Source organism: Theobroma cacao, chromosome 1 (genome assembly GCF_000208745.1).
Source record: "Theobroma cacao cultivar B97-61/B2 chromosome 1, Criollo_cocoa_genome_V2, whole genome shotgun sequence".
NCBI classification, from domain to species: Eukaryota; Viridiplantae; Streptophyta; class Magnoliopsida; order Malvales; family Malvaceae; genus Theobroma; species Theobroma cacao.
Window position 1 is genome coordinate 34,549,275 of NC_030850.1, and position 15,735 is coordinate 34,565,009.

Sequence of the window (15,735 nt, forward strand, 5' to 3'; positions counted from 1 at the left end):
ATAATTGCAAAGGCAACATTTAGATAGTAGCCGTTGGACGTAAAAAAAGAAAAACAAAAAATTTAGGTAATGATGTCTTTAGTGTTTGCGTGCTTACATTTGTTCCAATAACGTAATAGAAAAGGAAACTACTAAAAAGAAACTAGTTAAAAGTTAGCCAGACGCCAACATAAATGAAAAGACCTTTTAAAATTTTCAAAGTTTTATTTCCATATATCTATTCAAGATTTATTACATTAAATTATCTTAATATTTAAAAAATCTATTACAAGCATGTAAATAAGAAAGGAAAGCTATTTTTTTTTTGGGAAAAATAGATAATATTTAATCCATATTTGGTAAATATTTTCTCCTCTTTGATAAAGTAATACAATGAAAGAAAAAGAAAATGATGATATATTTAAGATGCAAGAGTCTTATCTTCTTTAAACAGTAAAGATGTATACCATTTGTATGGTTTGTCTTGGTGCATTTGGTTCATATGTTATGTATTTAACCCAAAGTTTGAAAAGTATGGCCTCAAGCACTGCATCATTAATTGGAAATTTGGGCATTAAATTCACTTAATCAACACTTAATACAATTTAATATGCGGAATCCAATTAATTCCCCATTTTATCCCCACTTTATATTTCCCTCACCGTTTGGAGGATTTATGGAGATTGCGAAAGAGGGGGGAGGGGGGGGGGCATAATAGGAAAGTGAAAGATTAGCACACAAAAAATAATAATATTTTAATGAGTAGATCGCTCTCAATTTCTCCTCTTTTAATTGTTGAGCAGAGGAAGAAACAGAAGGCCGAGGCCGTCATCGTCATCATCAGCCAAAGCTAAAAGAGAGTCAAACTCCTCAAAGCCCGAGGCCCTTCTCTCCTTCGAATCTCCCTCTCTCTCTCTCTCTCTCTCTAAAATCCCCTTTTCTTTTCTAGATTTCCCCCCCTTCCCTTCTCTCTCTTCGAAATCCCTAATTTTTATCAGAGGTACGCTCTAGTTTCTTTGTCTTGCAATTTCAATCTTCTTCATGTTTATTTTTGTTTCCCATTTCATCCTCGGCTTCTGACATTATTTTACGAATTTGCCATCAAACCCTAGCTTCACTAATCTGCAAAGAGGAAATAAGAAAGGGTGGTCACTCTTTTTAGCTTATTAGCTTATCTTTCTGGCATCTGACATAAACCCTAGTTCTCATTTCTTGCTTCGAATTTGTATTGCTTGTAGTTATAGATTCGATGATTTGGTTTCTAATTTTACCTTTTTGCATGTAAAAGTAAATAGCTTGGTTTCAGTTCAATTTGGGGGTTTACTGGATTCAGAAGATTTGGTTCATAGCTGAATCAAAACGGTGAGTTTTTAGTGCTTTCTTGTGTGTTTTTGATGGTAAACCGGATTGAGTCACCTGGGTGAGAGATATTTTGAATTTTAACCAGTGTTGCTTATTTCTTTTGGTTTACTTTTATAGATCAAAGTCATTTGATTATTTTTATGCTGTTGTTTTGCTTTATGTATTTCAAGTTCGTGGTTCCAGTTTGCATTTCCAAAGTAATGGGAGATGTTTTACTTTAAGTTCAAAATTTAATAATTTGTGAAACATTTTTAGAGTTTAAAGTTTTGTTTGGAATCATATTTTTGCAAATTCAAGTTGATGTCTTATATTGTTATTCGAATGGTGTGATATGGCTTTATATGTTTATTGGATCAGTTCTTAGCAACAGAAAGGTATTGAGTTTAATTCATATGATATTCAGAGTTTTGCTAAACTGTTATTCAAACTAGTAAAATCATGAATTTACCATTTCTGTGGTTGTCATGGTTTAATTTCAACCTATGCGTTATCTGTTATTCGGTCATTGCTTTACCCTTTTAGCTTATGTTTTCGTGTTCAAAGCCCTTCTATGGCAGAAATGATCAGAATTCCATCTCCTAGAACCTCAGTAGTAAGGCATTTTATATGTATATACTTTGATTTCTGTAACCACATGAAACTAGAAGCTAGAACTGTTACATTGGAATGGGTGCATAAACGTGACAATTTTAAATAATCAAACACTATATCTTAGCTTTGATGACTTAAGTTTGACTGAGGTACATACTTTGTTTCGAAAAACTATATTGGAGATTGAAATTGTGATTTCCATTCCTCAATGGTGTGCTTTATTTGTCTCTTAGTCTCTGAAAACATAAAATAAAATTTTCTGCAAGATGTGATGTTTTACTTTCAATGTTCCTGACAGGTCAGAGGGAGGTTGATAAGCTAATTTGTAGATTTCATGTTTCAGGTGGCACACTCAGTGAATCTATTTTTTCTCAGTTTTTATTTTATCAAATTACTATAAAATTACTTATGCCTTGCATGGTGATTCTAATCTCCTAATTATTATTATATTTTTGCATAAATGCAGTTTGGATTTGACATTTCTTCTTAGGATTTGATGCTGGAAGCAGTATGCCGCTGATAGTTGGGAGAAATGCAAAGGTATCATGCTGCCAGCTGCACTAGTGCAGTTAATAACAGTGGAATAGGAGGAGCTTCAGCTAGGGATACTGCCCGGGCTGACTCATCTTCATTACCACCTAACTTCTCCTTGAATTCTAGGTAACTGTTTCAAAATACCATATTCTTTTGTGCTCTGTTCACAGATGTCTTCTTGAATTGACTTCATTTATTGATTCTAAAACTAGTGTTTGATTATATTTTAGGATATCTTTCTTTGATGTTTTTTCAATTAATGACCACATGTTTAGAATGTTCTGCTCTCACTCATAAGTAGAACACTATTAATCTGGATTAGTTGTTCTAAGTCTTGCACTGAGCACTTTGTGCGCTTTTCTCTGATTGTTGATTGTGTGTAAGCTACATCCCATTGTTAAAGTGGCAGCTAATGCTTGAATATCTCCCAAAACTTTCTTGTTACTTCAAATCATTTTTTGCATTTTTTGAAAAATAGAATTGTGATGCTAAGATGAGACTGTTAATTTATTTTATTCAGAGAACATATTTGTCTTTACCATTTTTTGTTAGAGCTGTATGGTTGTCTAAATGTGGAAAACACACTTTTTCTGCCTGGTCTTCTAAATTATTCTCATTTTATAGGCGGCAAACTCAGCTATCACCCTACAAATTAAAGTGTGACAAGGAACCTCTTAATTCCAGGTAATTTCTGCAATTGAATCTAAGCATTTGTTGTTGTGTTAGTTATATTCATGCTGAATGGTTTCATTATGACTCAGAATAGAGTTATATGTTACTTTTGATTGTTTTATGATAATGGATTGCAGCTGACTAAGTTGATGATTTATCCTGCTGAATTGATTTTTAAATTTATCTTTCTAAGTTTTTGGATGTAGTTTTTATCTTGAATACTAGTAAATTTATTGTTGTTCCTTTCCAGACTTGGGCCACCGGATTTTCATCCTCAGTCCCAAAATTGTCCCGAGGAGACTCTCACTAGAGAAAATGTGCAGCAGGGATATAAGGAGACTATTGATGGGCTGGAGGTATGATCTTATGATTGATTGGTTCATTACTTTTTTTTCGGTTTTTGTTTTTCTGCAACATCCATGTCAGTGGATGCTGTGCTGCATGTAAGTGGTGGGTTAACTATGGTTTCTTTGCCAATCTATATGAATTGCAATCATATCTTTTTTCTTGAACTTAATGCTCAGAACACCATACTTTACCTTTTTGAGCTAAGTAAAATGATTCTAATTGGGTCTCCATGAAAATGAAAAGATTGGATCTGTTTTATGGTTGTTTGTTACTTATAATTGAAGTTCAAGATGCTATTTTTCTCTATTCTGCTAGAGAGGAATTGAGCAGGTGCTATTTTTCAGATATATTAACATTTTCTTATGGTTTGGGAACTAATATCTGCATGTGCTCCAAGCATGGGATTCTCGTTTTGTTGTGGCAGTCTCTGTCAAACCATACTTTCTTCTTCTTCTTCATGTTGCTGTTGGTACAATTTTTAATTTACCTTTTTGCTGTTGATACAATTTGGATAGTATCGGTGTGAGTGCTGCTTTGAGTTGACACTGAGATTGCAACTTAGTAATATTTTAAAGCCATATGAAATTTGAACCTAGAAATTTTTCAAGGTAATTTTGGGATATTAACTTTCTTTCCGTTAGCTTCTTTTATTGCCATCAGTTTGTCTAACATGGTTCTACATGCTGACTGTTCAGGATTCAAAAGAGATTTCATTGACTCAGGTTCAGGCTTTTACAAAGCCAGTTGTCTTAAAATGCAGAGATGTAAGTTACTTGATTTGTGATGTTATGATCGTCAAGTAGGCTGATCTAGGCATATATAATTTCGCATGAAATATAACCGTCAGTTTTGAACTTCTTAAGATAATTCGTTTCTCTTCTCTGCAGGCAATTAGAAAGTGTCTAAGGGCTATAAATGAGTCTCGTGCTCAAAAGCGGAAGGTTTATCTGCGTCCTTAGTTGTTTCTTGTTTCTGTACTTATATTATTGTTTTTTTTTTGCTTCTTCTTTAAAGTTCTGGATCTTCAGTATAGAATTCAAGGCTGTATATATTTCTTGTCAGGCTGGTCAGGTTTATGGTGTCCCTCTTTCTGGTCCACTGTTAAGTAAACCTGGGGTTTTCCCTGAACAAAGGCCCTGCAATGAAGATTTCAGAAAGAAATGGATTGAGGTAAGTTCATTCTCCGCTAAGTTCATGACTGGTTGTACAGAACTTCATTCTTTTTTTTTTTTTTATTGATTTTGAGTTCTTAAAACTTGGTGAAAGGCAGAAACAAATTTTACACATTAACTCAATGAGTTGCCTTTTATAAACTACATATGCAATCATTATAAACTTTTCTTAGACAAAAGATATGCCATGTGGCAAAATATATTTATGATTTGGAATCAAATTGGACTTCAGTTGTTGAGGCATGATGATCAATGATTAATGTTTTTTGATTAAATGCTTAAAAGAATTCTTTGACGAAGTTAAATGAAGTATTTAGTTTTTAATTGTTGTGCTCTTATTTTTCTCAGGGCTTGTCACAACAACACAAACGTTTGCGTTCTTTGGCTGATCAAGTTCCTCATGGGTATAGGAAAAAAACACTAATAGAAGTTCTTATCAGGAATAATGTTCCATTGCTGAGAGCAACTTGGTTTATCAAAGTAACTTACCTTAACCAGGTATTGTCATCAGTCGATCATGCACTTTGTAATTTTACTAGGCTATTCTTATTATTGGAAGGTAGCAGATTATGGTTATCTTTTGCAGGTTCATCCTGGTTCTGCAATTTCTTCTGGAGCACCCGATAAAGCTCAACTATCTCGTACAGAGCTCTGGACAAAAGATGTTATTGATTACTTGCAGACCCTTTTGGATGAATTTTTTCCAAAAAGTAATTCTCATTCTACTCAACACAGTAGAGATCGATTGCCACAAATGCTTTATGCTGGTTCTTTGCAGCATAGGATTGATTCAGCATCAACAATCCTTGATGGTGGGGAGCCGTCCCTTCACTTTAAATGGTGGTATGTGGTGCGACTCTTGCAATGGCATCATGCAGAAGGACTTGTTCTTCCTTCTCTTATCATCGATTGGCTTCTGAATCAACTGCAGGTATTGAATTTGGTGTATTGAACCCTCAGTGCGAATACTTTGTCCACCTTTCTGAGATGCACGTTCGTAGAGTAATCATGAGAGTAATTATGAGCTTATGAATACTCTTTCTGGTTTCTGATTGTCATACTTGTTCTCTTCCAGGAAAAGGAATTGTTTGAGATTCTGCAGTTGCTATTGCCTATCATATTTGGAGTTTTAGAAACCATCATTCTATGTCAGACGTATGTACGCAATCTTGTAGGCATAGCTATTCGCTTCATCCGTGAGCCTTCTCCAGGTGGATCAGATCTGGTTGATAATTCCCGGAGGGCGTACACAATATCTGCTCTTGTTGAGATGCTTCGCTATTTGATACAGGCTGTACCAGATACATTTGTTGCTTTAGATTGCTTTCCTTTACCAACTTGTGTAGTCTCACATGCATTGAATGATGGTGGTTTTTTATCAAAGTCATCGGATGATGCAGGGAAAATAAAACATAACTCAGCAGATGCTTATGTTCTCAGAGGTAAAGGATTTGATTCTCAACACCAATCATTGTCATTTGATCCTGTTGTTTCCACTATCCAGAAACGTGCCGATAATCTTGCTAAAGGCACGAGTGCTGGATATCCTAGCCAAAGTGTGGCTAAAGCTGTGCAGACCCTGGATAAAGCTCTTTTGCAAGGAGATCTAATGGAGGCTTATAAACATATCTTTGAAAATCTGTGTGATGGAGCAGTACGTGAAGGTTGGGTTGCAGAAGTCAGTCCATGCTTAAGATCATCATTAAAATGGATTCAAACTGTGAATTTGTCATTAATTTGCTCTGTTTTTTTCCTTTGTGAGTGGGCAACATGTGATTTCAGAGACTTCCGGACTGCTCCGCCCCGTGACTTGAAGTTCACAGGCAGAAAAGATTTTTCACAAATGTATCTTGCAATTCAGCTTTTGAAGCTGAAGATAAGAGAGTTGCAGAATCCAGAACACAAGAATGGCAGGGCTTCTGGAGTTAACAGCACTGCAAAGAATATCAGTCAGCAGAATAATTATTCTCGCAGGAATTTGTCAGGAAATCTATTTGAAGTTAAAAGCAAAGTAAGAGTTGTGGATGGAAGAAATAGTAATTCTTCAGATATATTTGACAGCCCAGGTCCTCTGCATGATATTATTGTGTGCTGGATCGATCAACATGAAGGGCATAAAGGAGAAGGTGGCAAGCGCCTTCAGCTTTTTGTTTTGGAACTCATACGTTCTGGAATCTTTTATCCTCAGGCATATGTGAGGCAGCTAATTGTTAGTGGAATTATTGATACAAATGGACCTGTCAGTGACTTTGACAGAAGGAAGAGACACCATCGAATCTTGAAGCAGCTCCCTGGGCAGTTTATGTGTGATGTTTTGGAAGAAGCAAGAATTGCTGTAGGCTCAGAACTTCTGGAGGCTGTAAATGTCTACTCAAATGAACGCCGTCTTGTCCTTCATGGGCTTCTTTCTGATCAATATAGTAATGCAAACAATGCTCATGTATCTGCTAAGAAGCAAAAGTATCATTCTACCTCTGGAAGGAATGGTGCTTCCCAAGCTTCAGGTGATCAGCGGAAAACTGTTCAGTCTTCAAAGGCTTTCAGAAGAGAGGTGGACCTTGAAGAATTGAAGGCTTCCATCTCAGTCTTGTTGCAATTCCCTAGCTTGTCTTCTGCATCTGTAGATAGTGGAGTGGATGAGTCTCAAGGGAGTGTCAAGAGGCCTATTGGGTCAACATGCAACAAGATGGATTTGTTTGAAGTTACTCCTGGGTGTGAAGATTGTAGAAGGGTGAAAAGACAGAAATTAAGTGAGGAAAAGAGTTCATATCTTCAAGTACCTTCACCAATTCCATCAGATGATGAAGATACTTGGTGGGTGAGGAAGGGGCCGAAAAACTTAGAGCCTTTCAAAGTCGATCCTCCACTTAAGTCAACGAAGCAAGTTTCTCGGGGCAGGCAAAAGACTGTGCGTAAAACTCAGAGTCTTGCTCAATTAGCAGCTGCTAGAATTGAGGGTAGCCAGGGAGCGTCTACAAGTCATGTATGTGATAATAAGATAAGCTGCCCTCATCATAGAACTGAGGTGGAAACTTTGAAGCCAGTGGATGGGATCAGAATAACCCATTCTGGAGATATTATTTCGATTGGAAAGGGTTTAAAGCAGCTTCGCTTTGTGGAGAAGAGGATAGTCACAGTTTGGTTGATATCTGTAGTTAGGCAGCTTGTTGAAGAGTCTGAGAAATCTGTGGCCAAGGTTGGCCAGTATGGCCGGCCTTTTGTTGTGGCTGATGAGAAGAGTCCTTTAAGGTGGAAGCTTGGTGAGGATGAGCTATCAACCATCCTGTATCTAATGGATGTTTCTTGTGATTTACCTTCAGCTGTCAAATTTCTCCTTTGGCTGTTGCCAAAAGTTATTAGTAATCCCAGTCCTACCATTCAAAGTGGGAGAAACATTCTAATGGTGCCCAGGAATGTGGAAAATCATGCATGTGAAGTCGGGGAGGCATACCTTTTATCATCTCTCCGAAGGTGAACTATAATTTTTCTGCTTTTTTTTTTCCTTTTAAATAAATTGTTCCTGCAAATCATCTCTGGCTATCTAATTTGTTCTTCTTTAGATTAGTGCCCATTGCATGCAGTATGTTTTGTTGCACCTGCTGTGTCTTGATCGTATTTTAGCAATAATTTTAGCCTCTTTTTCCTCCTAAATTCTGGCTTTTGCAAACTGTTTAGGATGCTTTTGCATCTCTATTATTGACTGCATGAAAGCATTTCAACAATATACTTTTTCTTGGTTTTTGTTGGAGTAGACTAACATCTAGGGAATCATTTTGGAGATTGGGAGAACTTACCATATTTCCCTGAATGTTATTGTTTTTTCTTGGTTTTTGTTGGAGTAGACTAACATCTAGGAAATGATTTTGGAGATTGGGAGAACTTCAACATATTTCCCTGGAAGTTATTGTTATTGCTTGGGATTGGATTATCAAGCCACTGGATCTGTCATGGCTAAACCTTTTGTCATTCCTCTCCATGTTTTGGCTTGACCTTCATATGTATGTCTTACTTGTTTAATGATGAATTTTGGTCAGGTATGAGAACATACTTATTGCCGCAGATCTTATTCCTGAAGCTTTGGCGGCTACAATGCATCGTGCTGCAGCAGTTATGGCCAGTAATGGAAGAATTACAGGTTCAGGAACCTTAGTTTTTGCTCGGTATTTGTTGAAGAGGTATGGCAATATTGCCAGTGTAATTGAATGGGAGAAAAATTTCAAGGCAACTTGTGATAACAGACTTTTGTCTGAACTTGAATCTGGACAAGCACACGATGGGGAGTTTGGGTTACCACTTGGAGTTCCAGCAGGGATTGAAGATCCTGATGATTACTACCGTCAAAAGCTAAGTGGTGCACGGTTATCCAGACTGGGCTTGAGCATGAGGGATATGGTTCAGCGTCATGTTGATGATGTCTTGCACTATTTCTTAGGTAAAGAGAGAAAACTTTTTGCAGCCAATGCACCAAAAGGTCCTGCCATTGAAAAAGGTGATGATGGTTATCAAGTAGCTCAACAAATTGCAATTGGACTTCTGGACTGTATTAGGCAGACTGGTGGTGCTGCTCAGGAAGGGGATCCAGTTTTGGTGTCTTCTGCTATTTCTGCCATTGTTACCAATGTTGGACCAGCCCTAGCTAAGATACCTGATTTTACTGGTGGCAGCAATTATTCAAATTATCAGCCACCTATGAATTCCTTGAATTTTGCCAAGCGCATCTTGCGCATTCATTTAATTTGTCTAAGCCTGCTGAAGGAAGCACTTGGAGAGCGCCAAAGCCGAGCATTTGAGCTAGCTCTTGGAATAGAGGCTTCTTCTGCTTTAGCAGTAGCATTTGCTCCTGCCAAGTCCTCACGAGGTCAGTTTTTTTTGGCTTCAGATGCTCCTGATACTAATGCAAACATATCTGGTGACAATTTGCACAGTTCTGCCAAAGTGACTCTTGGGAGGACAACCAAAATGGTAGCTGCTGTTTCTGCTCTTGTCATTGGGACTGTTATTCATGGGGTTATTAGCTTGGATAGATTGGTATCAGTCTTAAGATTAAGGGAAGGTTTGGATGTTGTTCAGTTTGTAAGGAGCACAAAAACCAGTTCTAATGGTAATGCTCGATCTGTTGGGGCTTTTAAGGTTGACAACTCCGTTGAAGTTTGTGTGCACTGGTTTCGGTTGTTTGTTGGTAATTGCAGAACTGTTTGTGATGGACTAGTTTTGGAACTCTTGGGTGAACAGTCAGTTGTAGCTCTTTCAAGGATGCAGAGATTGCTTCCTATCAGTTTGGTCTTTCCACCAGCTTATGCAATATTTGCCTTTGTTATATGGAAGCCCTTCATTTTGAATAGTAACATCGCAAGTCGTGAAGATATCCATCAATTATATCAGTCTTTAACAATGGCTATTGGCGATGCCATAAAACACATACCTTTTCGAGATGTTTGTATGAGGGATAGTCGTGCTTTTTATGATATCTTGGCTGCAGATACCACTGATGCCGAGTTTGCAGGCTTGCCAGAGTTGAACGGGAAATCAATGGCCTTTGTCCCTCTCCGTGCAAGGCTCTTTCTAAATGCTATAATTGATTGCAAGATGCCTAATTCTGCTTTTACACAGGATGATGGGAATCGGGTCTCTGGACATAGCGAGTATAAAGCTCTACGTGCAGAGAGTGAGTCAAATCTTTTAGATAAGCTTGTTCGTGCATTGGACACTCTGCAACCAGCCAAATTTCACTGGCAGTGGGTTGAGTTAAGGCTTCTTTTAAATGAACAAGCACTCATTGATAAGACGAAGAACCAGGAGATGTCCTTGGTGGATGCTATTCGCTCTTCCTCACCCAGTTCTGAAAGAGCTTCTCCTTCCGAGAATGAGAAAGTTTTAATTGAGATCATCTTCACCAGATTGTTGGTCAGACCTGATGCTGCTCCCCTTTTCTCAGAGCTGGTTCATCTTTTTGGAATGTCATTAGAGGATTCAGTGTTGATGCAGGCTAAATGGTTCCTAGGGGGCCAGGATGTTCTTTTGGGACGGAAGACTGTTAGGCAACGGCTCATTAATTTTGCTGAAATTAACAGCCGTTCTATGAAGACCCAGTTTTGGAAGCCTTGGGGATGGTCTTATTCTGGTGTTGATCCTGTGACAAACAGGGGAGAGAAGAAGAAGTACGAAGTCACCTCTCTCGAGGAAGGTGAAGTCATTGAGGAGGGCACGGAGTCAAAAAGGTATTTGAAGGGTTCTAGTCAAGTTGATGTTGAGGGTTCCAGTATCAGCCTGCAGCATGTAACCGAGAAGGCTTTCTCTGAATTGGTTCTTCCTTGCATAGACCAAAGCTCTGATGACTCGCGCAACACCTTTGCAAGTGATCTGATAAAGCAGTTTAACATTATTGAGCAACAAATAAACTCAGTTACTCGTGGTGTAAGCAAGCAGACTGGAACAGCCACTTCTGGAATTGAAGGTTCTACTAATAAAGGAAACAATCGCAAAGGTATAAGAGGTAGTAGTCCTGGATTGGCTAGACGAACAACAGCAACAGCATCTGCGGAGTCTGTGCCTCCTTCCCCTGCAGCTTTGCGAGCTTCTATGTCACTGAGGTTGCAGTTTATTGTCAGATTGCTTCCAATCATATGTGCAGATGGGTAAATTTACGATTTATTTTGCCCCTGATTTCAGTTTATTCCACTTTAATCTGAGCATGTTCAGGTTCTATGCTTACTGGCTTCCTGTTATGTGAGACCTTTTTCTTTGTCCAATAAACGAAGAAAATTTTCTTGCTGCTATGAATTTGTCAGTTTTTTATTGTTTAATTTTCTTGTTTCTATGGTATCTAGTAGTATGTGAATCATTCTGCTGGAAATGAATATGCTCTTTACTTATTTTTTGTTTCCTTTATGAATTCCTCATGGTTAATTGTGTATTATCTCATTTTGGTCTCAACTGAAGCCTTTCAAGTTTTAATTATTCTGTTGGAAAGGGGTCTGATAAATTAGCCTTAATGCTGCTTATTTATCTATTACACTGACTCTTTTTTTTAGTACTTGTAAATTGATGCCTTAGTTTTTCAGGGTAAGAATATTTTTTTTTGATGGTTTGTTGCTGTTTAAGCACTGAAGTAATTCTTTTTTAATCTCTAATTCATAAAATTCTTAAATTGGAAACTTCACTGCTTAGATGTGTTTTATATTGGATTTGAACATCTTTTCCAATATGTTATTGTGAGGAAATCGCTTTTTTATTTAACTTCTCTCCCCTATTGTTCACAATTGAATGTGAGGATCTTTTTCTTTTTGGGAGAGTGCCAGGAGCATCTTTTTTTTTTTTTTTATTTTGGGCAATTTTTATGCTGCATAGACTTTTGGTCTTCTACTGGAAACCCATGTTTTTTTAGTTGTTTCATCCTAATTAATGTTCATGTTGTTGTGTAGTCTTGATGCAACAATGTCATGAAATCTACATTATCTTATTTCAATTATTTGACACCGAGATTCATTTGTTGGATTATTCAGGGAGCCATCAACACGAAACATGAGGCACATGCTTGCCTCTGTAATACTTCGATTGCTTGGAAGTAGGGTTGTGCATGAGGATGTGGACCTATCTTTTAATCTCGTACAGTTGAAGAGGGACATGGAGCTGATGTCATCTGTTGCATCGTCGGAATTGTCTGGAGATAGTCTTTTTGATCGCTTGCTGTTAGTTCTACATGGGTTGTTAAGCAGTTCTCAGCCAAGTTGGCTAGGGTCAAAGCCTGCCTCCAAACATACCAGTGAATTTACTGGTTTTGACCGTGAGGCAGTGGAGAGTTTGCAGGTTTGATCTCTATCATTGCACTGATTGAATTTACTGCGGCTTGTTTTGGTAAATAAACCTAAATTTATTAGAAATGAGAGCTTTCAATGGTTTTTTTTTGGTTTACTCCTCAAATTAAACATTTTATCATACCCTACCTCACAATGGTAGACTATATCAATTTACTTGGGGGCAAAATGTGGTAATTTTTCCAGTCTGCCTAGGGTCTGGAGCCTATTCATTATCTGAATATTCAGGATTGCAATCATAACGAGTATGTATGATATGCCTTAATGGTTTCTTAGCGGTTGAAGGTTTGGGGGATATTTTGGTCTTTTTAGCATTATAAAGGTACAAGAAAATTGCGGTAACATTGTGTGGAAATGAGGTCCATGAGGTGTTTGTTGCTGTACCTGTAATATAATTAGTAATGAGAAATATAGATGCATGCTATGTGCTAAAGATGTACAATCATTATAGGCACTTTTAATTTGACCGAATGTCTTCTTTGTTGGATTGTGGACTTTGAAATTTTTCTTCCCTCCCAAAATGGGTGTTTCTAGTTGTGGTTTATGATTTTATCATTACAAGTATTGTGAATTATTCATTCCGCAAGTTATGAGCTCTTGAGATGTCCTTTCTGTCAATGTAGAATGCAAGTGATTTTAATTGCTCTTATGAAATGATTTAGTCCTTCTCATGAATATAAAGTTTTTAAGAATTCTTGCTGTATGTGTAGAAGTTATTATTTAAATTCACCTCTGCTACTGTTTTTCCTGTGGGTGCAGAATGAATTGGATTCTATGCAATTGCCTGAGATGATTAGATGGCGTATCCAAGCAGCAATGCCAATATTATTTCCTTCTTTTCGCAATTTGATCTCCTGCCACCCACCTTCTGTCCCAATTGGTGCTCTTAGTTTGCTTCAGCCCAGCATCTTTGTCCCTGGATGTTACGTTGGAAATTTGAACGCACCTCAAAGACAGGTTCCATTGGCACGAAATGCAAATAATATCCTGGGAAAGTCCAAGTCAATGCCATTACTTCAGGAATATGATATGGAAATTGACCCATGGACACTTTTGGAAGATGGAGCAGGATCAGGTCCATCTTCAAATAGCACTGTTGTCATTGGCAGCAGTGACCATGCTAATCTTCGAGCTTCTAGTTGGCTTAAGGGGGCTGTAAGGGTGAGACGGACAGATCTCACGTATATCGGGGCTGTGGATGATGATAGCTGATTGTAGGTTTGACTTCATTTTTGATTTGGTACAAGGTTAGCAAACCCCCCACAACAGGAAATTTAATGTGTCATTTGTTGTGCATAATTGGCATCAAGGTCACATCCCTTGCCCCTCCCATGTTTAATAGTGGAGGGAGAATTGTTGGGAGGGGCATTTTCTCACATCGGGAGGGTGAGGGGTTGGGGAGGTGTGCTGCGCATGCTGCAGTCCTTGTAGAAAAAGATGTGCTCATGTAGGCCGTCTATTCAGCTTGCAGAACCTGTACAACTACTAACGTTTTAATGCCCTCCACTACCTGGGCCGTATAGTCACAGGTACGGTTCCAGAGGCTTTGTTGTATATATAGAGATAATTGTTTCAGTTTACCAATTGATCAAGTAAAATATCTCAAGAATGATATGTAGCTGTTCCATTGCTAATCAATCTTTTGCCTCCACGTCACCCTCTCTCTCTCTCTCTCTCTCACAAACACTTATTTATAGAAATACATTGAATGCTTATGTCGGGGTCATGCATGCGTAATTTAATTCTTGCATATATATGTACATGTATGAAGATTAAAACTTCCTAAGGTGGAGTGGCATTGAGTTATTCACTTCTGTAATTTATATGAGATGTAGGTTGAAGCAATGTTTCGATAATTCTTAAAACATCAGCTTCTGCATACTTAAATTTATTTTCCAGACTTTTTTTTATATCAAGATGGCGTCTTTGTTGGATAAGGCATAATCTACAACTGATGAATGGTTGGTCACAGGACCACCCTACTTAGAATTTGTCATATGTATCAGTTATGGGTATTTGTACCAATACAATTGCATTTTTCTTGATTTTAACAGATGTAAGACTTCTGGTTGTTTCAACTTTAATTCCTGTGGTAGCTGCTGGGCAATGATGCAATGTTAGCAGTTAGATGTTCCTGTTTATGCAAATAAAAGTCTGAAGATAGATGGTTTTGTAGATTAACTTTAAATCCTATGCTTCTCTTTAGTTTTGGTTCTAGCTCAAGGTAGTTGACTTGTGAGGATATGAGCCAACATTCATGAGTTAGTAATGTTTTTGGGTCTTTTTCAAAGAATATGGAGCACATCTCAGCTGTTCCAAGTTAATCTTATCTCAAACTCTGAAACCTAGGCAAGGAAAACTTGATGGATCTTAAGAGTAAATTAATAGGCCTTAATCCAATGGTCCAAAATGAAATTCTTCCCTCACAGACGGACACCAATGTATTCCAAGAATCCAATTGGCTACTTACCTCACTCTTAACCTTATATTAGTAGTAGGTTTCAATCTCTGAATGCTATAGCATCCTCTTCATTTATGGTTGAAGAAGAATTACTCTTTGATTGTCTCTGATAGCTTAAGCTTTTACGGCCAAGTGTATTTGATTTTCGTTTTTCTTGCATCTCTAGCCCTCCATCCCTGAATATATATGTATATATATATATATTTAAAAATATATATATCAGATTTGAACATAAAACTCAAAATTGTTCTCTTAAAATTAACTAACATGTGTTATAGAATTGATATCTAAAGTTAAATTAAATAAAATCTGTGTTTTGTAACAGATTTTAAAGAAACTTAAAACGTGGTTTTCAAAATTAATTATCTAGGTTTTTGGAGTGTTTTGATGCATGGGTTTTGTAAAATTAGCATCTAATTTCACTCCATTTTGAGTTTTTTTTTTTTTAAATTTTATGATTTTAAAATTATTATTATTTAATATTTAATCTTTTTATTCATGTTTATATATTTTCTTTAATTTATATGCATGTATTATGTAAAATTATTTTATTATAAAATATTTTGGCAAAGATGACTAAGAGAAAAAAAAAATTTTGGGCATAGCAACTTTGTGTAACAAAATTATATATAGTAACGTCTTTCATCTAAATGATAATGCAAATTAAATTATATATATCAAAACTCATCAACTGACATACAATAAAATATTTTTAAAGACAATATGGGAATAAGTCGAAACATTGAGAATAACAAACGAATACTTAGTATCATAGTGCAATTTAGCCCTTTTCTTCTTTTTT

General features: G+C 37.0%; 1 protein-coding gene across 3 annotated transcripts; it reads left to right on the top strand.

Annotated features, from left to right (window-relative positions):
- LOC18614136 (mediator of RNA polymerase II transcription subunit 12) lies at positions 769-14,867 on the top strand. Of its 3 annotated transcripts, XR_001928912.1 has the most exons (16): positions 769-979; positions 1,268-1,341; positions 2,231-2,275; positions 2,399-2,592; positions 3,091-3,150; positions 3,389-3,494; positions 4,182-4,250; positions 4,374-4,427; positions 4,549-4,656; positions 5,007-5,156; positions 5,245-5,589; positions 5,734-8,129; positions 8,693-11,293; positions 12,161-12,464; positions 13,232-14,001; positions 14,527-14,867. XR_001928912.1 is itself a non-coding variant. In XM_007051740.2 (15 exons), exons 4-15 carry the CDS (start codon positions 2,465-2,467, stop codon positions 13,682-13,684), a joined length of 6,774 nt encoding a protein of 2,257 aa, XP_007051802.2. In that variant the 5' UTR covers positions 769-979; positions 1,268-1,341; positions 2,231-2,275; positions 2,399-2,464; the 3' UTR covers positions 13,685-14,123. The 3 variants fall into 3 exon arrangements, 2 of the variants coding, with proteins under 2 accessions (XP_007051802.2, XP_017980839.1); XM_007051740.2 differs by lacking the exon at positions 14,527-14,867 and having other exon boundaries at positions 13,232-14,123; XM_018125350.1 differs by lacking the exons at positions 1,268-1,341; positions 14,527-14,867 and having other exon boundaries at positions 13,232-14,123.